The 22547-nt window shown below is 42.2% G+C and overlaps 1 protein-coding gene across 2 annotated transcripts in view; it reads right to left on the bottom strand.

The window, feature by feature from the left end:
• ZSWIM6 (zinc finger SWIM-type containing 6) overlaps positions 1-22298 on the bottom strand; it is a 120030-nt gene extending 97732 nt beyond the window's left edge. For both annotated transcript variants that reach the window (XM_065656817.1, XM_065656818.1), the window contains exon 1: positions 21788-22298. In XM_065656817.1, the coding sequence (XP_065512889.1) occupies positions 21788-22298 (511 nt within the window). The remainder of the gene's footprint in view (positions 1-21787) is intronic.
• Positions 22299-22547: the final 249 nt, after the last annotated feature.

Here is a 22547-nt window from a genome sequence, read left to right as displayed (position 1 = left end):
TCCCCCTTGCTCAGCACATGGCTGTCAATATTCTTCAATCATGAATGAGAGGTCAAAATCCCAGAAACAGAATTAGTTTTCTCTTTGTATTAACTCTGCCAAAAATCTAGACTAAAGAGTTTCAGTTCTCAGCTAGCCACTCAGAAAACCACCAAAAACCACACACACACACCAAGTAGATAGTAGGCCTAAGCTATATTGATAATGGTCCAAAAATTCTAAAGCTTAAATTCAGCTGCTAGCGAACACACAATTTAAAGTGCTTAATGCCTGCTGAAAGATTTGAAAAGCTCAAAAGAAAACGGGCTGTGTTGTTTCTGTTTAAGAATCTCTTGTTAAAACTCATTCTTCATGGAGCAGTTATTTCTTGAAAGAAACCAGTGAGGACCTAGTTTGTTGTTTTGTTTTTTAAAGACATTTTAGTGCCAACAAACAAACATCTACTAAGTGATCAGTTGTGTAACTACTTTTGAGCTATACACTTGTCCAGACTTGGGTATAAAGTATTCTACAAATTTGACTCCAGCCACTTCTGTTTCCAGTGAAAATTAGGTTTAAGTTCTGCCATCACTTAATCAGCTTTCAATAGGTTCCACATTAGCAGTATATGCCTCACAGCACATGTAATTCATGTGAGCTCAATTTAAGAGTCATCAGCACCCTACAAGCAGATGTTCTTCAACTGCACGTTAGCACCAGGAACATCCAATAACACTCTGTGAAGATACATGTCATAGTATAACGCAGCCCCACTTTTCTACAGAGGCAATCAAGTTTTTAAACAGCAGACAAAAATTAAACTATTAACTTTTAATTAGCCTTATTGCATACAGCTCTTTACAGGATGAACCACATTTCTAGAACTGCAGATGATCTTCAAAATGGTTTAAGACTCTGTACACAAAGTTTCAAAACCAAAACCCACAATAAATTCAGTAAGAACAGATCTAAGCATCATACTACAAAAGAAACCAACCAAGCTTTCAAATTACTTAAGAAAAAAACTATAACAGTGAGGGTCTTGGACAAGAGACTCATCCCACTATTCAACAGATGAAGAACACAGTACAAAACAAATATTTGGAGAGGGGGCCAGGAAAACAGGAAAAGGAACATCTTGATACCAGTATCTAGGCAAAGGGAACTCAAAATGATTTATTGAGCTTCAGTAACTCTGCTCTCCATAACCCAAAAGATGCCTTCAACAGCTGACAAAGAGCTTGCCACAAATGAGATTTTAAAAAAAAAAGCGTCAATTCTACAACACAGATGAGTAATTTTGGCTTGGTGGGACAGAGTGATTGCCATCCACAATCCTTCTATGCCAGAGTCAGTTCAGCTTTATCTCTAATATAGGATAAAATTTTGAATAGCATAATTCACTATATCATTTAGCGCTGAGAGTGCTGTGTTTCGATAACCCTATATATAATAAGTCAGTGAACTGTTCTAACTCCATGGTTTTCAAATATGCACTATGCCCTTTTAAAAAAAGAACCGTAAAGTCTGACACATTGCATCTTATCCTCTGTAAAGCAGCCTAAGCATTTAAGTCTGCTGTAACTAAGATCAATGCCTACTACATGCAAGACATGGAACTTAGAACCACAACGTTCTTAAGATTTTGACTGGCACAAAACTCAAAAAGATTAAAAATGTACTTCAACTAATATAGTATAATAACTTATTCTAATTAGTGAATCTAAATATTTTCATTTTCAATATTCAGTATCAGTTAAAGCTCCCAAAGAAATGTTGAACATGAAAATGTTATTTCGTTTGCAATCACGTAACTCTGCTAGGTTCAAGCCTCTTTCTTAGAGGAAGCCTCCTGAAGTGTTCAATAGCGCACATTTTTAAAATAGGTAGCATGTCGCATTAGAAATGGTCTTCACATTAAAGAAGTAGTTTCTGCTGTGGGTTTTAGACTGGTAGATTCATAAGAGTTTATAAACTGAAGTACAAAAACATCTGTTTGCCAATTATGAAGGCTGTAATAAAGCCTTTTTTTTGTTTTGCTCTTCAAGGCAAAGCAATTTACTCTCAGCAAACGAACAAGATTAATTGGGTAACATTGCCTTGCTCCATTTGTGCAAGAGCTTATGTCATTTAGCCTGTACATTGCAACTGTGCTGCTCTCTTGTTATCATGCTGTTGCACTCAAGTTCCTCCTCTTTGTGCCTGGAGAACCTGATTTGATTTCTGCCAGCACAGCCCTCCCTCAACCCAGTCACATATATTAGTAGCCACTACCCTTCAAAGTGGAACATGCATTTCTCCCTAAGAAAGTTCCCTCTGAGCATTGCTGTCGATTTAGTGTTAAACAGCAGAATAAACAAACATATCAGCAGAATAAACAAACAACTCAAGAGTTAAAGCAGTTACAGAGCTAGATCAAGGGTTTGTGGTGATGGTTTAGATATAAAGAAAAATAAGAGGGAGATGAGTAGCATTCCTTTAACGTTATCTAAGTAATAACACATATGCAAATCAAGAGGTACTATGGCTCCGGAAAGAGCATTACAAAAGCAAGCACATCAAAATACTGGTTTAAAACATCAGGGACTGCTTATTTTGAATGAGTATTTCCATAACACTCCATGATAATGCTGAATTCAGGAAAACCCAAGAGCTCCAGGACCTACAGGGCTTATTTATTTAATCTCCTTTAACCCCAGTGACCCCCTCACAGAATCACAGAATGTTAGGGATTGGAAGGGACCTCGAAAGATCATCTAGTCCAATCCCCCTGCCAGAGCAGGAACACCTAGGTGAGGTTACACAGGAAGGCGTCCAGGCGGGTTTTGAATGTCTCCAGAGAAGGAGAATCCACAACCCCCCTGGGCAGCCTGTTCCAGTGTTCCGTCACCCTCACTGAGAAGTTTCTTCTCACATTTAAGTGGAACCTCTTGTGTTCCAGCTTGAACCCATTACCCCTTGTCTTACTGTTGGTTATCACCGAGAAGAGCCTGGCTCCATCCTCGTGACACCCACCCTTTATATATTTATAAACATTGATGAGGTCACCCCTCAGTCTCCTCTTCTCCAAGCTAAAGAGACCCAGCTCCCTCAGCCTTTCCTCATAAGGGAGATGCTCCACTCCCTTCATCATCTTTGTGGCCCTGCGCTGGACTCTCTCCAGCAGTTCCCTGTCCTTCTTGAACTGAGGGGCCCAGAACTGGACACAATATTCCAGATGCGGTCTCACCAGGGCAGAGTAGAGGGGAAGGATTCCTCACAAGACAAATCACACCACTTTTGCAAGCACTTCCTTCCTTCTATTTTAACAGAATTATTCTCTGTGCATTACAGCATTTTTCACAATCCAAAAAGCAGCATACAAAAGCATACAGTTTTATTCACTAAATATTAACATCCTTAAAGACAATAAGACAAAAATAAATCTTTGCTCTTCAGTAACACCACAATTGGGGGAATTACGTTTCCAGTTATGTTTCTGATTTGCACTCATGTGCCAGCTGCCTTTACATTTGTGCTTCTGCAGAAAAAAAAGCCTTTTCCTCCCTACTAAAGGTCTTTGTTCTAACCAGAAGGCAGTTCACCTTAACTCTGAAAGCCTGAGTTTTCATCAGCTGTTCACACAAACAGATGTGGATATATGGAAAACCTATTACCACTGGAAGAAAAGGAAAGCTGGCAAGTAGTTTGTGTTTACGATGGAAGAAAATGTCCAAAACACAGAAGTATTCCAATATATTCTAAGAGGTTTGGTTTTTTTTCCCCTCCTTCTCACACCTATTTTGTATGAGCCTGTGTAATTAGTCTGTGTATACAGCATGATAAACATAATCAAACAGAGTGGCAAAAATAGGCTATCCCCCTGCTAAGTGCTAATGTGAAAGCATTAGCAAGAGGAGCAGCACATAGGGTTAATTACGGTTTTCCTAAAGGTCCTGTTCCTGCTTTAAGTGAAACACCAGGTGGGCTGACATAAATCTAACACGGTAGATGTAGATCAATTCTGAATGCTGTCAAAGAAAAAAAAATTATTCTACCTTTCCAGGTACACTCAAGAATTTCATAACTTCCAGCGAACTAGTTAAAAGCCACAGATTCCCCTCACCTGCTATGTTTTTCCTGTCTAAAACAACCTGCAAATTATGGTACAGTTCCCAGTTTGATATTTTATTTCAGGTATAAACTTCAAATGATGACAAAGATATCGCACGTGCATACTTTATCCCGTCTTCTGAGGAAATACTATTTTTTTTTCCTAAACGACCAACTTCAGTGAAGCTATTCCAACTTTCAGCTGAGATTTCTCTTTTGTGTTCTGTTCACTCTCTTCATATGCACCAAATTAAAGCAGGCTTAATCAAGATGCGCCAAATTGTATTCAGAATAACCAGAATGCAAAAAAGATACTAAAAAGTTTACAATCATCAGTCCTGTTCTTCAGGTTTTCAGCACTTAGGAGTTGAAGGATTTCAAAAGGTTCACAACCATTGCATCTAATGAGGTCAATGTCACATTCTGCTTACAAATAGGTGGTCTAAGCCTCAGCTGTCTCTTGGTGACACACAGTATGGGGTTCAGATTTGCTTTTTTCCTTCTCATCACTACTATGTGGCAGGGGGAGGAAGAAAAGGAAATTAACTGAAACCATCATGAAGCTCAATGAGAAGGACAGTGTAGACCTGTCTATTCACCAAAATTCATCATTCAGTGTAGATTCTTCCTTGTTTTAAGCATGCCAGTATTTCCAAAACTGACACACTGCTTTTAATTTCTCAATTTGCTAAGAATTCACAATGGTCTAAGTCAGGAATAGCCACGCCTACCTAAAAGCAAGTTTCATACACTTGATTTGAGTGAACAATGTTCTGAGGCCTCCCAATAGCAAAGGTTCCAACCATGATGCACAAAACATCTTCTATTTGCTTTATTTCCTGGTATTTCTTTCTTAGGAAGATAACTATTAAAGGGCACCTTTTAAAGATTCAGACTAGTCAATTTTGTGCCTGTTGTTTCTGCCCAAGTGTTCTGAGCTAAAACAGATCCAGCACTTGCATCCAGAATCTGTACCAGATTCAACTTGATGGAAGCCTATCAAATTGTAGTCATTACCACTTAAAAGAATGAATTCTTTTGGCAATTGGTAACCTAAAGATATGTAAATCTTTTCAGTTTTAGGTCAGTCCATTCCTCTAACAAAGATAAAAGTGACGTGTAAAATACCTAATCAGAAACCACAGAGACTACTGACCTTGCAGCTTTAGACATTCTGATGCCTGTACAATTAGTTGAGTCTTGTTTTAACACGTATCTCGAGACTGTTGGATAAAGTGTCCTTTAGCTGAAGGTTGCTTATTATATGCTAAAATGATTATGTAACCAATATGCAAATATGTAACCAATTGGCTCTTTAGGACCACCCTGAGAATGCGAATGTGGTGACAAGGTTTTGTATTTGATGGCTGTTACTTTTCTTTTTGTGTGTGCTGGCTTTATTCCAGCATCCAGACTTGTTCAACTCTGTAATAAACAATATCTCATCTCTGTGTGCTGAATTTGGCTCATTTACATGCACAATGGGGAAGAACAACCTTGGTTTTGGGACAACAACAACAACAAAGTATCACTGTGCACATTCTAGATGCATTTAGCACAACTTCTGTGGTAAAAGTAATTTCATGAGTTCCAGCTTCTAGTTTGCACACAATTTTATCTTTAAAGGTGGATATATTTAAAGATACTACCGGATGAACTAAACCTGCCATCTGCACAGCATAACTGACAGGAACTCTGGCCCAAATTCAAATAGCACCAGAGTGGATAAAACTACACAAACAATTTTAGTAGTAGTAGTAACCTGAATCCAGTATGACTTCTTCCTCATATCTTCAAAATTTAAAATCCAAGAGTTGCCTTAGACTTCTCTATTAGGTCAAACAACACGCATAACTTCACACCTACTGCAGCAACAAAAACTATATAAAGGCATAGCTGGTAGCACATTCATTGCTCCATGGAAATTGCCCTGTGGACAGTCTCCCAACAGTGACTGGAAAGCAACCCATAGGACTTTATCCCTTGGTGGAAAGCGGTCAGCTGTCTTTCAGGAAGGTGCAAGATAAAGGTCTGAAGAGAGGAAATTACAGCAAACAGCTGACGTGCAGCAGCTTCTGGCCATGCAACCACAGGCAGCATCCTCACCTCCAACTGGTGTGAAGATATTTACGTAATGCTTCTGGAGGGTTTTGGCAAGGATGGCAAGAGCAAGTCAGGATTCTTGAACCAGTTTTTCAAAATCCTGAACCTGTGAGCAAATTTGTATGCAAAGAGCTAAGTACATTCTTCTGGTTTTTGGTGGCAGACTGTTTTTCACTCAGCCCCAGAGCTGTGACGAAAACATCCACTCTGAGCTCTCTGTTCCATTAAGAAACATCAATCACAATAAGTTGGGCAGGTTTCAGGAGGCTCACTTAACTGTAGCACACAAAAATCCCAGGTTTTTAACCCTCTTAAGTGTCTTTCCAATAAAATAATGCTTTTTCACTGAGGAAAGGAAAAGGTTTCCCCAGATTAAAGACACACCATACTCAGTTATAAATAAAACGCAAGTTAAAATACTTTTTCTAGACTAACATGAATCTCTGTCACAATCTCAGATTTGTGCAAATACAGTAATTAAAGAACGCCCATCCACCCACAGCAGATGAAATAACTTAAGAATTTTATGGAGGTAAAGCAAGCCTACAAGCACTGCTCCTTTCCTCTTCCCTCCACTTAGGTCCTGTAAGCCTTCATCCTTCCTGGGATAGTTCTTACCCTGAATATAACTTAGCCAGGCTTCAAAACTGAACAGTTTTGTTTTATTTGTCTGTGTTTAAAGAACCTCTTGCATTACTCATGGGCATTGTTCCTTTTCTTATTTGTTAGCTTCATGTGAGCAACAGCGCTGCATGTAGCTCAATACCCTGTTCTGAAGAGCCAGTTTCCCCTGATTGTACTTGTCTTCAAAATAGCAAAGAGGAAATAGGGGGAGAGGTGGAGGGGTTAAAAGGCAGACAGCCGGGAAACCACAGTAATTGGTATAAAATTGAAGGACTGATACACCTGCTCTTCACTCTACTACATGAACAAGAGTTCAAGCTGGTACTTCTTTAACAAACCTGGCTTGCAGAAATCAGTCAGCTTACAGAACTATCACATCAAACACCTGTGATAAGCCTAAAATATGATTTGACAGAAAGGAGGCATATAATTTTATAAGACTAGCAGAAGTACAGCAATGGAGCAGGAAAGAAACCAGACTAAGTTAACTTCACTCTCCTCAAATAAGAAATACTTAGTTTAGGAGCCTGGATAAGCATGTACAATAAACAGCACCTGCAAAGATTATGAAGGAAACTAGATGCTTCAATTAGGGTTAGAGGTCATGCAGGCTCCCTTCCAGCAGGAGACAACCAAGAAAGGTAAAGTACCCTGCTTAAGCTCTGTACAACTTAAAGACCCAGTCTCTCACTCATGCATGCCTTAAAAAGTCTGACAGCCACAATTATCCAGGCAGACCTGTAAAGGGTCTCTAGGAAGTGAGCAACCCAGATCAACCCTTCCGCACCAAAGCGGGCTTCCGTTGGAAAAAAAAAGCTAGTAATAAGCTTTAATCAACTCCAGTGTAAGCACTTGAGAAAGTCAAAGCATCTTCTCCCAGACAGGCCTCCACAAAGTCTCTTTATGACAAAGGGAAGTAATTTCTGCCCTGAAAATGGACTCATCTGCACTGTGAAGTGTGCAACAGGGCTTCCAATGCATTTCTTCCCTCCGCCAGTGATGGGCAAGCTGAGTTCTGCATTAGTTCAGTCCACGTGGACTAGATCACACCTTTGAGCTCTGGAAACAGATCGTTCCACTAAATATGCCTCACTTACTGGAGCAGCTGTCTGTCACTTAGCTTCCATATTAACCAAGTTATACAAAAGCACCAGCATTCCACTCAATTGCTGTTCTACTTGGGGAAGCAGTAATGATACTGGAACTCCACAAAGCTGAGACTCCCAGTGAGGTCCATATCAAAAGTACCCAGTTTACAAGCAATAGGGGTTCTTCCCCCCGCTATGTGCCCGCCCTACAAACTCGGACTGAGATCTCCAAGTCATGCTCCATCATTTCCTTCTCAGGCATTACTACCAGTAATAAAGACCGTGCAAAACAACTGAAGTCTCTGCTACACCACCATGACCCTTTAGCCTCCAGTGAGACTGGTGAGCGGAAACAGATCAAAGTTCAAGCAGCGAAGAGGAGACTCCAGCTCATTCTTCGCTTTGTTGGTTCAGCAGGCCTAACAAGACGAAAAGCTGTGAATGCTTACATTAGCAATAGAAGTCAAACCTATGAATGAAAATAAACATAGAACACATTATTTGGTCACCAAATATAATAAGCAGAAAAATTGCCTCCAATATCTATCTTATGAATAGGTATGCTGAAGCTCAGCATCATCCCAGAAGAAGAGGAAAGATACAAACTTTGAAGGCAAAAAGCACCTTTTGTGTGACAGCTGCACCAATATAGCGAGAAGTGAACATGTACAATTGGAGTAAATAGTTAGGCATTTCCCCCTTCTTGTACTTTTGAAGTAAATATTATTTGTCCTTCTTTCAATCACTGGTGGAGTGTGGAAGGAGTACTCGTCACTTGCCCAAGGTATTTTAACACAGAAAAACACAGTGGATGGAGAGATGCGGAAGACCACTCACTCACACAGGCCCAACACACAACCTGGGCTCAGGAAAGGTCCATGCTGCTGTCTCTGGAACAAACAGGCCATCTTTGGCCACAGGTGAATTCCCAAGCACAGCAGTCACCTCCTTTCCCCAGGTATCAGTCAGGGCTTCATGATAACTTTAAGCTAGTCTAAGTGTGAATGACAGAAAAACTCTGCCCTTCTCCGGGCCCCCCTCTTGCAATCTCATCTCCCTTGAATCAACAGTAGCATTTTCTTGGCCAATAAACCAGGTAAAACTCACCCAGCAAGATCTGAATTCATAAATCAGGCCAGTCCTCTGGCTCACCATGCAGTTCTACAAGCCCTGGCACAAGCTGCAACCTTGAGGAGAGCTGCAGTGTCCCTTTGACAGCAGTCTGCATTTAAGCCAGCCTAAAGCAACCACGTAACTTCAGGGTGGATAACACACAATGGTCTCCACAGTGGGTGAAGTTTTCAAATGACAAACACAAAAAACCTTTCCAAAATACAAGTTAAAACAAAAATTGCACGTTGCTGTGCTTATAAGAGTTACACAATGAGGCACAGAGCAGTAAATGAGTCACAACACAGCAAATGAGTCAGTTATTTCATTTACCATATTCATGACTGGAGTGTTTCACAATGGAAAACATCTCATAGGCTTGTTTCATAGTCCATTCTTGGAGGAGTTCACTAAGTGACAAGAGGGAGCAATTCTGCTGGAATGGTCTTTTGGAGAAGGACTCCTGCACTCACAACCATGCAGTGCTGCTGCACCAGCAGCTTTCTGCAGGGCAGCAGGTTTGGTCAATCAGGAATGTGCCCACTCCCTAGAAAAAGGGAGGGGCAAGAGTGATAACGCTGCTAAATTGTAACTGAAAATACAGTTTCAGCTTCTCTCAGAGCAAAGTTTATGGCCTTTCTCAGGCAACCTAAGGTTACCTGCCTTAGATAGATACCAGGCTGTTACTTTAGCTTTAAATCCATATTTACAAGGACCATAGACTACCAGTCTCAGCTTTTAATCACCACGCCACCTTTACAACACAAGCCGGATTTTGTAGGCCAGTACAAGAGCCTCTGAAGAGCTGACGGGCACAGCTTAAGCTAATGGACGTCCTGTACTGCTGCAGTAGTATGCCCATGTCAGGGCTAGTGAGCTGTAACCATCACGCTGGGCACTGCTATTAGGGTCCTACAGCACATGTTGCTAACAAACCTCAAAACAGCTCCCTGCTCCCAAACACATTCAGTCCTGCAGAAAACCAAACTGACTAAAGGCCCTAAGAAGGCCTGTGGAAAAGGAGCTGCTCATTACCAAGAGCAGGGTGTGAGGGCACTGAGCTCTGCAGGAGATGAGCCCAAAGGTCCCTCCAGCCTGTGCAGAACATGCTGCTGGTGAATTACACTACTTGTACCCAGCTAGTGATGGAAGATTAAACTGCAGGCTACCTCTGCAGCAGTCCTGCCTCTAGCCTACCCTATAAACATACCCTTCCCACTCTACTTCTGGCACTTCAAACCAGCATCAGCTGCAATATGGGTGGATCTGCTATGATTTTCTGTCTTATTTGCTCACACCACACTCCTCCACCTCCAGGCTCAGGACATTCACTTCCTCAACAAGGCTGAACTGTTCCTCCCAGGCTGCCTGGTCCAAAACACAGCTCCAGATAACCCCACCATGCCTACTAATCAAACTACATGTGTGCTAAGCTAATATACAGACTGCTTTTTGCACTCTTATGCTCCTGACTCCCCTGCCTGTTTCACCCATTAATTTTTGCCTGAGGTGTTTATATCACAACATCACCTGTCCCACATCACCATCTTCTTGCTCCCACAGCCAAGTCATTGAGTATGTCAAGGCTCTTGCCTGGAATATGGTTCTGCCATTGGAGATCTATTCTTGATGTGTTTCAGGACTCCTTAACCTTTCAGTGCTTCTATGAGTTGATGATTCCTCTCCCAGAACTTTTGACCTTTACTGGCTTTTGTGGTTCTCCTTTCCCTTCCTAAAATCACAGCTTAGTGTATCATCGCACAGTCATCCTCCTCTGCTTCCTCCTTTCAGTAGATGTTTCTCAACACTTTATCTCTACTTCTCAACTTCCTTTTGTTATTCAAGGAGGGAGGGGAAGATGGACCTCATAACAGGCAGGATTCACTGAAGTGCATGCCCATGATTCACATTTCTTTCCATTCATCCAGTCTAACATTGCACTAGCTATCATTTCACACTTTGCGTAATCAGGAAGTAGTAGCTTTGATCTTACTGCCACCTTGCTCCTTTCAAGCTTGCTCTTCATGCTGGGAGTATTCAGTGTTCTGACCACATCAGCACCCTTCCTTGTCCCCCTGTACCTATACAAGTTCTTCCTTTTAAACCAACAAAACTTTGGATCTCTTAGCTACTGAGATTACAATGCTCACATTTGTTCTACATTTCTATTCTTTATCTTTTTACCCTACCAACATCAGGTTTGTCTTCCACATGGCCACTAATCCACAGACAAAACTTCTCCAATCCTTCTGATCACCACTGTAGCAATTCAGGCAGTTCTCTTCCTCTTCCACTTCCCTACTTCCTACCTTTGTCTAAAGAAGTGCCTAATAAAGCTGTGCATTACTCTTCAGCAAATTCCTGTCTTTCCTCACTGCACCCCCCATCCTTATTCCCAGATCAGCACAATATACAGCCCTGGGAAAAAAAAGAAAACCTGCTGTTCACAAGTCTGGGTACCATAAATACTAACTACTGTGGGAAAAACAAGATAAGAACACACGTCTTATCATTTTGCAATAAACATTGCTTTCAAATTAAGTCATTTATTGTCTGTTGAGGAGAATGAAACCATAACTTTACCATGGCTTATAGTAAAATAAATTCAGTCATATTCTGTGATCTTATCAATGCATATTTAACTCTATGAATAAATCTGTTTCAAACAGCTGTGCAAAAATGAAGTGGGTTTGTTTTACCACTGTAATGGTGGAGCCTCCAGCATGACTCAATAGAAATAGCTTCTGATAAAGTACAGTCCAACATATATCCTTCAAACAAAGTCAACACTTTCTGAAAAGCAGTTTCCTTTGTGCATCAGATACATCTTACTTATAAAATTGAAACTGGGATGTAAGGTTGGAAAAAGAGAGTTGAGAGAACACCCACTTCATACCTTAAACATATTTTACAGTTTAAAAAGCTAGAGGAAGGCTAAGTTATAGTTTGCGAACCTCTTTTCCATTTTGAAAGCTTTGTTTCATTTTGTAGGAAAGAATCTACAGCTTCTATGCCTTCACTAATAGCCCTTGAAAGTAGACCATATAGAGGAAGCAGTCATTTGGACTATATCCTCCTTAAATACACCTCTTCAGGGATCTGCTGAGGTCTTTGACCTTTGCCTTATCTCAGGCGTCACCACTTCCCCACCTCTCTTCCTAGCCTCTCATCTATAAAGGTCAATTCAGCATTTTACTACCTCTCTTCTCTTCAAGTACATCTTAATAAGCCAAACTCCTGTTTACTCCTAAACACTTCTCCACTGCTACCAAACAGCCACTTATATTTATCATCTACATAACCACCTAGAAATCAAGCCTGTAAATTATTGCCAGGATGTAGTTTGCTCACTGAAAACTGCCAGTAAAACTATATGCTATGCTGCTTCTAAAACTTTTAAGTAGCACTAATCAAGTTATTCTCAGCTTCCTTATCTCATGAGACTGCCACGGTATCTGCTACATCAAGTCCAATTCCTAGTCACTGCCTACAATTCATGCATTGGTAGCATATTTAGCTGAAGGCACCTCTATTAATTAATGCACTTAGATTCGACCAGGAAAGCCATGTGATGTCTCTCTCATGTACCATGGCTTGCAACAAAAGCTAAAAACCAGCTACACATTCTATGTCATCCTCATTCCCCTGCTCTATAAGAGGTAAAAATTGAAGTTTCATGCCTCCGTGTAATACAGCTACACTAAATCCAGACAGAGATATGCAATACAATGGACTTGATATTTTGTCCCCAAGACACTAATTGTAGTCATTTTGCAAGGTTTCAGTTTACAACCTAAATCAATGGAGCAACTGAGACTCATTTCGCATGTATAACAGCAGCAGCACAGCCAGTTGTCCCAGTCATCATTGCTCATAACATAGTATTTCTGAATAAAAGCATTCAAGGTTTCCTTCCTTTAGCTAATACATTAAACAATTCATTTAGACTATCGATTTTTTCCTGTTCTTGAACCTAATATCAACAGACTCAGCCTATTGTCTTGAAGAAGCACAAGCCATGCTTGATGTGGTCACTGAAGCAAGCTTTGTATATATGCAAACACATGCTTTACTAAGACTACTTTCTACCCTTCCAAAGCAGACCATTGTATTCCACACACAGAAGAAGCAAAGTAAGTATTTCATTGAGGCAACTACTGTGCAAGTAATCAATAGCTTACTGTAAGGTTCTCTGCTCAACCTAGCTGATTTGCTCACGTTTTCCAAAAGATTCCAGGAAGATTACCCATAGACATACTAGTTAACAAATTCTTAACATAGACATTTTATCTGCTGTCCTTTCATAGCAAAAGCTGCAGATGAGTAGCAAAACCACTAAGCATATGAAACCCTGAAGACCACACTATCTGTATTTATTTATACTTTCCATAAATGTACGATGAATCCTATCATGAATCACTTAATATGGAATGATGCTCTATAACCTTTAAGTCAGTCAAAACCAAACCTGAATGTAGAAATAAATACTGATAATAAAGCTCACCAGCTGCTCTTGACAAGGGTAAGCTAGGAGCTGATGTGCTGAAGAGAGTTTGTGCTGCCACTATGCCTTGCACACATAGCAGAACATTACTATGCAGAGAGAAGGCAGGCCACTAGTATAAAATAAGAAAGAGTCAAACTTTAAGCATAAGGAAACAAATCCAAGAGAGGCAGTGCTGGTAAAAGTCTTTAACAAAATCTTGTCTTCTAGCACAAGTTTAAAAATACAAAAATAATTAGAATACATGCAAACTTGATCCTCTACTACAGATTGCCTCACACTTTATAAAACAGTCTATCCAATTGTAAGTGCCTCAATGTTCTAATGTTCTTTATTTCATTAGTCATCATAAATTAAACATTGCAGTCAGCTGCACACTTCCTGCGCTGTATCTGCATTACTACTGGCTGTCAGTAACCAGTTAGCAGTTAAACTTGGCATGCATACAACAAAGTATCTCATTTCTTAGAAGTCATACAGCTATGCAACATTTGATTTTCCCAGCCTTTAAAATGACCATTTGAATACAATTAACTGTTGTCAAAAAAGGCACAGTAAATATATATTAACACCTACTTCTGTGAAATTTCTTCCTATTATGCCATTTTTCGCTCACTTACTTTTCCAACATTCTCATAACGTGTTGAAGGTCTGACGCCAATTAACAATGAAAGATGGCTTAAGTAAACAGGCAGATTGTTAAACACAGCAGGACAAAAGGTAAGTCACCTAAATTTTTAGCACATGAATTCATTAAATGAACTTCCGATTTATCTGATCAGCTAGCTGTACTGGTATAGATTTAAACTTGCTGACAGGTTTTACTGCATCCTACCAATTAACGTCAGACCTTCTCAGCCATTGACCATGCATTTCCAAAGCAAATATTTCCAGATATTTCAAGGCTGTCAAATGCATTCACTTGCAAGAAGGAGGACAGAGTTAGAGTAAAAAATAATGAAAAAAAAAAATTAAGGTTTCCTTTTTAAAGCAGGTGACAGTGCACATCACAATTACCTTAAAATACACTTTAAACATTGTTAAAGAGTCCCCTTTCACAATTCGTTTTTTGTCCTTCAGCAGGGTTTAGTAAGTGTTGGTAAAAAGCACACAGTAAGAGACACTTCAGCCTATACCGAATTGTGTCAAACCAGAAAAAAGTCTTTCATGCAACCGCTCAGCTCCAACAGCAGGCCTTTTATCAGTTCTGATTTAACCACAAAGGAATTCTCTATACTGTAGTTACTATTAGAAGGCTACGCTCCTCTGGTCTGTTTGCACATTTGCAAAATTAAGTCAGAAAATACTATTTTAAGACAGTGACTTACATCACAAGTTTTCTAGACATCCTATTCTTCAGTAGCGAGGCAGGGGCAATGAAGACTAGATGCACATTGCTGCTTTGTCAAAGGACAGCAGGGCAACACACCATAAGCGCATCACCATAAGTCATGGTAATTGGCATGTAGCTAGAAGGAGAATGCAAACCAGCATACAGTACCAGCTGATATCGCTGGTGATCCAGGTCACAGAAGGTTATGAAGCCGTATCAAGGGCTGCACACAACTCCAGCTGAAAGAAGCATTTTATATAGGTAGTCTTACATAGTAAATCGAGAGGAGAAACTGGAAGTTCAAGGAGACAGATCTCCCAGAACAACAAGTGCAGTTGTTGGACAGTACTCAAGTATTCACATGCTGTCAGGCTGACTGCATTCCAGGCAATCAGAATTCACATTAAATCTGTACCCTTGTTGCACATGAAAGCTTTCTAAAATTTCAAATTAGTTCCTGTCACAGACAGCATATTCATAAATTAGGATAGTTTTTGTCAGTTAAAGTAATGTGGTCTTTTTATTTTTTTAAAGATGCAGCAAATTCTCCCATCTAATCCCCAAAGAAAACCAGCTACAGAGAAAGCAAGCTGAGGGATGTCAGCTGCATTGCTATACTACCATAGCTTTGCATTCATATTTTGTTACACTGCTACAAAACTACACAATTTGTCTTGACACAACAACTAGTTTACCTAGATAGCAGGTGACACTAAAATTGAAGCCATGCATGAATATCTTAGAGCATGCCATCTAATATATTTTATCCTTCACCAGTAAAAACTGCATGTGATAATATACTCCTTTTCACTCAAGTAAGTTATATTTTTTTTATTAGAACTTTACCAGAATCTTATGTAAAGGTTCAATTTTAGCAGGTTCATTTAAAAAAGTAAATGATATGGCAAAATGCAGCAACTAGCAACTGATTTTTAGGGAAACCTGTTTGTCCTATGCTGACTCCTAAATAGTTCCAGCCTATCCTCGCACACAGATTTTGCTTTTAATTAATTGTTCATCTCTGAAAGTTAAAGTACAGGGAGAGAGAGAATGCACAGGCATCAATTGCTGGCATGACAACTGGCTCAAATTCAAGAATTGCTACATACCAAAACATCTGATCAGATACAGAGATTGAATCACTTTCTAAAACAGAAAGCAAGCTTTGAAAATGAAAATTGTTCTTTTGGAAGTGAGGAAAGCCTTGAAGTTAAGGGAAAAATGAAACATGAAAACCGACCTAAAACAAACAATGAAAAATTTTGTTAGGTCAACCCAATATAAAACTTCTCTATAAAAGAAGATTCTTTGTTCTAAAAACTGTGACAAGAACTGATTTACATTCATTTTCTCCTTAAAAAATAAAATCTAGAGCAGTATTGACATTGTCCTATTACATTTATCCCACTACTCATAGTTACATCGATAGTATAGACTTTTATTTTCATATCTTGAAATCACTCTAAAATGTTTACTTTCTCTTGAAATCCAGATTAGGTGCTTTTAGAAAGACTGAAAAAAGGTAAGAGCCAGTTTACAAAATTTTCCACATTTAGTGATGTGGTCCTGAAGGAAAGCTTTTATTCCTTTTTTTCCCCCTCTTTTTTTTTTTTAGTGTTTTCAAAGAAATTATTCAAGGTCAAGGATAGTACATCTGAGCATACATGCACACACAATGAAAATAGCCTGTGCATTCCCTAATTAACGCATTGCATTCCAAATCTAACAAGGCAACCGGCATGCATTCACATGTTTCACTTTCAGGGAGAAATACTTTTAAGTTTACTTGTTTCTGTAGTTAAACTTGGAAATACTGGTAGTTATTTCTTCAAGCTAACTGAAACTAGAATCAATGAAGAGATTTTCACAAGACTTCAGTAATCTTGGAACTAAGTCAAAAAAAGTCCAGCAAAAAGTCAGACATTGTTTGTTTACCCCCCTACCACATTATTGTATTAACAAATTCTGCATTACTTGTTTTAGTCATACATTCCTAACCAAACCCCAGCATCGGGCTGACTGCGGAAGGAACCACACTTGTTGCTTCAGTATGTCAGCAGATAAACTTATCCTTCTCAAACAGACAGAGTTTAACACAACCTTTTCCCCTTGGAAAAAGGTCACTGCATGTATCAGGACAGGACACCAAGAAGACAATGCAAAACACTGTGTGTGCATCTCCAAAAATTACAGCCCTCATTTTGTCACACAACTTAGTATTAATTGCGTTAAATAAACACTTTTTTACTAAATCCATGTGTCCTACAGGTTTCATCAACGATTTGATATATATTACATGCAACAGTGAAGATCATCGTGTCTGCTAAAAGACACATTTCAACTCGCAGCAGAAAAACGTTTGTGCCAGTTTTGCTAATAAAACACTTGGTGTGGTTTTATCAACAGAAGGGTGTTTCACATTATACTGTTGGCATTAAAACAACTAAACCTTGAAAGAAACTATATTTGTTTTACTTGCTCCACAATTTCATATTAGTTTGACTAAAGATGGGTAGAAAGAACAAAAAAATATTAATTAGAATTATTATCCACTAAAAAGATCTGAAATTTGCTGAGTACAATACACATTCCATCAGAATTACATTCAGCAGTTACCAACACAGTCTTGTAAAGCTGTTGTTTCTTCTTCCTGGTGAAAAAAATAGCTCTTCCTGGTTTTGAAAGCAATCACCAACTTTTAGCTCATATTAAAAATAGATAAATAAATAAATAAATAAAAAGGGGGAGGAATAATCAGCTGTAAGAATAGATGATAAAAGTACCTCTGAGTTAGAAGATAAATATTTCTCATTAGAAGAAAATTGGGGGGAAAAAAACGTCTAACTTAATTTAAGAATCAATAAAAGAAACATCTAGGGAGCTCCAACTATTATGTCACATTTGAGAAATATGACTTTGTTGTTTTTTCTGTAAAAGTATTTTGGTTACATCCCTCTGATCACATATCATGGAGAGGCTTCAGAAAAGCGAGTCTGCAGCTCCACACTGATGATGCTGTTCAGCTGAGCCCTCTTCCACAGACAAGGCAGTTTTCTAGCTCACAATATTAACATTAAATTCTAGACCTGTGGTAAGTGCCAGTCAATTCATTCTTTACATTATTTTCCTTCCCTAGGAGTTTCTTCCCTCCAACTCACTTCGTTGCCATTCATACCTAAGAGGCATGACTACTGTGACTACAAACCCTCATGCTGCCATGGAAAGGGCTGTAACACCTTAAAGGAAGACCTGTATGAGCAAGCAGGGTCTACACAAAGACAAACTGACCTCAAATTACAGACATACAAGGATACTCTAGGAGTACTTATATAACATATCAAAAAAACCCCACTTCAAGTACTTAGAACGAGGACAAAGGTACAGCAGGAAAGCCAAGCTTTATAACACTACTGCAAAGGCGGCCTCCATCTTTCCCCAAGCAAGAAGAGCTACACCAGCAGAGACACAGGATTTTTTTAATTCTCCTAGAATAGCTGCATTAAGGGCTCTCTCCAGGTCAGCTGTGCTATTGAGGGATCACACCTCTTCCTAACCTTGACAGTCAGAGCTGTGACGACAACACAGTACTGTATACTAATTCAGGACTAACCTCAGAAACCAAATAGTCACTTCACCATCTAAAACTGTCTGCTGGCTCCTGGCATCTTCACAAATTTGGCCAAAAGAAACACAGTCAATTTCTAATTTTCCTTCAAGATTGTTGTATTTACTCACAAAGTGTTTTCATGTTTAGACTAATTTTTACTAAAAATAGTTGGTTTCAAATAAATGAAAAGCATGTATGATAGAAAAGCTCTGTTTTACACAGTTAAAAAGTTTTGCATTAGGAGACCACATTCTGTATTTTTTTTTAAATAAACTGAAAAGAAAACCCTTCTCATTCAACTGAAACACATCAAAAAGCTACAAAAACATCAATAAATCAGATGCAAATGGAATTTTGAAGCAAACTTCTTTGGTGAAAAAATCTTTCAAAATTAAGTGATGCTAGTTATTATGCTGGGACAATGTCATTCCACTTCGAAATAGGCTAGCAGAAACTGTACTGATTATTATGAACATTTTTAGTGCATACCACGAACGTGTCATCTTCCTTTTATTTAGAATTCTCTTTTTGTTACACTCATAAGATGAAGCTGAGGTTCTACAAAGCAGGATGACATGAGGATTTTTAGCAGAGCACGGACACAAGGTTTTTGAAATTCTCCTGCTTGAAATAAGTTACCATGATAAAGTTGTCTGACTGTTCATTCAGGGCTAGACTGAAAAAAAGAAAAAGTAAAATTCAGAAGCAAGTGGTTCCATTTAACTACCACTGAACTGAAATTTATATGTCTCCCTCAGAAATCAAATCCTGCATTCCCTGTTTATAGTAATACTTACTGTTACAAGTAAGGCTGTTGGAACTGATACGTAATAAAATGTACTTTGTCCACTAACTGCACTTTTCCATAGTACAATAGTAAACGTTTACAGAGTTTCCATTACTCATACTGCAAAGAACATAAGTCCACATTTATATGCTCACTAAACACGCACTTACATACACTCAATGTTAAGTTTTCCTCAATGCTACATATTCAGTCATATTATATGGAACCAATTCCATTCTCCACCCAATATAACTCACTCCAGTTGAATTGGCTTTAACAGTTGCACCTTTCTGCTTCACAAGGAATATCTAGACAGCAAGAGCCAGCCCTAATGACACAGCTACCTACCCAAATTACACAAGAACTTTCCTACAGCAGGACCCGGCTTACCCAAGTGCTCCACAACACCCTTGCCAGACAAGCCAAAGGCTCTGTCAGAACAACTGACATGTTTCATATCATCAGTTTCCACTACTATTTTTGCACAGCCTTCCAAAGGAGGCTCACATAAGGTTGGGGGGGAAAAAAAGCCACAAACACAAATGTATTTTCAGCAGTAGGTATAGCATTTGTTTGGAATGCATTTAAGGGCTCCAGAAGCAGCAGTCAACACTTCAGTTGTATTTATGCATATTTTCTTTCTTCACATTGACCCTTGCCAACATTACTCAGTGCCCATCCTCCCCCTTTTGAAGCCATACAAAAAGTTACTTTTTTTCTTTCACAACTACTCACTGAAGCCTATTCCACTGCTGAAAGCAAGTGAAGCAAAGCCCACGCTGGGTGTCTGTCTCCTAGAGAAGATTGCATCTTTTATTTATCGCCCCTTGGCTTTATTTTCACAGTGAATTCCTGGCTTAAATGTAATCAGCCAAGAAACCCTCCCTATGTGCACTCCTGTCATTCCTCATCGCTTGCAAGCAGAATCAAGTGCAAGCGAAAGCAGGAAAAAAAAAATCTCAACGTTGCCAACCAAACTAAAAAAGCCCTACTTCTGGTTTTGCCAGTCCTGATGAACCCCAGATCTCCTTCAGACCTTTGGAAAAAGAAAGCCAGAAGATGAAACTTATAAGAGTTAATTAGATTAAAAAAAAAAAAAGGCAAAAAATAGAGTGAACTGCCCCTAGGCAGAAGGGCAGGGCACTGAGCCTAGGAGCAGGGACACGGCTTCCCTTCGGGGAAAAAAACTGATGCCACACTTGCAAGCTGCCCAAGTCAAACCCGCAGCGGGCAGGGCCCAGTGTTTTTGACGGGGCGAGGAGTGGGGGGAAACCCGGCGTCTCCCCCAACCCCGAGCCGCTGACGCTAACAAAAGGCAAGCAGCAGCCTCTTTTGTCTGGCTTCCCCTTTTCAGGGGAGGAGAAGGGGAAGCGACAGAAAACTGGGGGGGCGGGGGGGAAATAATAAAAGACACAAACATGAAAATGAGAACAAAGTGGCCGGGTCGCACAAAGAGCATCACTCACCGGCAAGGAGGGCTGCCTGCCGAGAAGAAGCTCCCGTCCACTCACGGGGAAGCCTTTCCCTGGCAGACAGTCCCCCCAAAAGTGGGGGGGTACCCACCTCTGCAGCCCTTTAAACGCAGGCAGGCAGGAGTTAACCAGGGGAGCCCGCAGCGGGTGAAGAGCAGCGGCAAGCGGCGGGGCTGGGGGGGAGGAAGAGGGGGGGGGGGGGGGGGGGGTATTGTTCCAAGAGGAGGAAGCGCACCACTCCCCCCCCGCCCCCCCCGCCCTATCACGAAGCGGCTCATCCCAAAGCAAACCCCCGCCATACCCCCCAGGCGGGGCGGATCGCGCCCCCTCCCTCCGGCTCGCCGTCGCTGCCCTAGAAATGCCTTTGTTCGCAGATCCTCCCATCCTCCCCCCGCCCCGCACACCCGCTGCCGGGGTCTCGCACTGCTTTTATGTCTTTATTTTGGACGGCGACGCATCCCGCCCGCTCCCCCCCCAGCCCGCCCCCGCTCCTTCCCCCGCCGGCCGCCCTTCTGCTGATTCATTTCCACCGGCGGTCCCCCCGGGATGGGGGGGCGGCATCTCCTCACTATTGTGGCTCAGGGTAAGGCGATGACCCGGATTACCGGGGGTGGGCGCTGGGAGGGGGCAGAGCCAAACGGGATTACACGGACTGAATTACCGGGAGCGGGCACGGCGCGGTGCCGGGGAAGGCGGGGGGGAGTTAAAGGGACAGGCGGGGCGGGCGGCCCGCCCGGCGGCGGGGGTCGCGGCCGTGTCACGGAGCGAGGGAGTTACTCCGTGTCCCTGCTGCGAAGGGGAGGAGACCGGCGGAAGAAGTTGCCGACCGCATTACAGCTGAGGAGCGAAGGGCTCGTACGGGCCGGGCCGCCGGGGGCAGCTCCCCCGCCCGCGCTGCCGGACCCCGCCAGGAGCTGCCGGGGGAGGCTCCGGCTGCCGGAGCCGCGGAGGGAGGGCCGGCGGGAGGCGGCTCCCCGGATGGCAGGCGTGTGACACGCAGGGGGAGCCCCGCGGCGGGGGAGGCCTGCGGCGCCCTGCCCCGGTGGCGGCGGCCCGGCTTCGGAGCGCGGCCCCGGTCGGTGACTCACCGACTTGCAGGACGTTATCGACGCAGCCGCCGTCGAGCAGAGCGATGCCCCTGCGGAAGGGCAGGCGGTTCTCGTCGGCGGCAGCGGCGGCGTCCGCGGCCCCGCCGGGCGCCGTGGCGGCCCCCCCGGGGGCGGCGGTGGGGTCCTCGGCGCCGGTGTTGAAGGAGGAGTACATGCAGATCTCCCTCTCGCTGCGGGGGAAGGACCAGTAGACGATCCTGCGCTGCACCGGCTCCGGAATCCGCTCGAACCGTTCCTCCACCCGCTGGAAGGGCCACTTCTCCGCCACCTTGCGAGCCGCGATGTCCAGCAGGGACTCGGGGCTCTGGGTCTTGCCGAGCGGCAGCAGCCCCAGAGCGGCAGCGGCAGCTGCGGAGGAGGGTCCGGCGCAGAGCACCCCGCTGCCGGGTCCGGCGCCGCCCGCCCGCTGGCCCGGCCTGCACCCCGAGCCATAGCCGGGTCTGCAGCAGAGGCGCTTGGCGGCGGGGGGGAGCTGACCGCGCTCCGCCATGATCGCGCCGCTTCTAAGCAGACAGCGGAAGTGGCTGTACCCTATAAACGGCTCCAGGAAGGCAACGGACGGCCGCGAGCCCCCGCGGGACACGCCCCCTCTACCCTAATATGGCGGCGGGGGCGGTGTCGGACGCCTCGCCAACGGCGGGGGGCGGGGCTCTATGCAAATCAGCGCCACAAACGTAAATAGAAAGGCCCGAGGAGGGCCCGTTCCGCGCGCCGACGGGAGGCGGGGGGGGCGGGGGGA

This window comes from Caloenas nicobarica, chromosome Z (genome assembly GCF_036013445.1).
Source record: "Caloenas nicobarica isolate bCalNic1 chromosome Z, bCalNic1.hap1, whole genome shotgun sequence".
NCBI classification, from domain to species: Eukaryota; Metazoa; Chordata; class Aves; order Columbiformes; family Columbidae; genus Caloenas; species Caloenas nicobarica.
The sequence above is the reverse complement of the archived record's forward strand: the minus strand, read 5'-3'. Positions and strand labels throughout refer to the sequence as shown.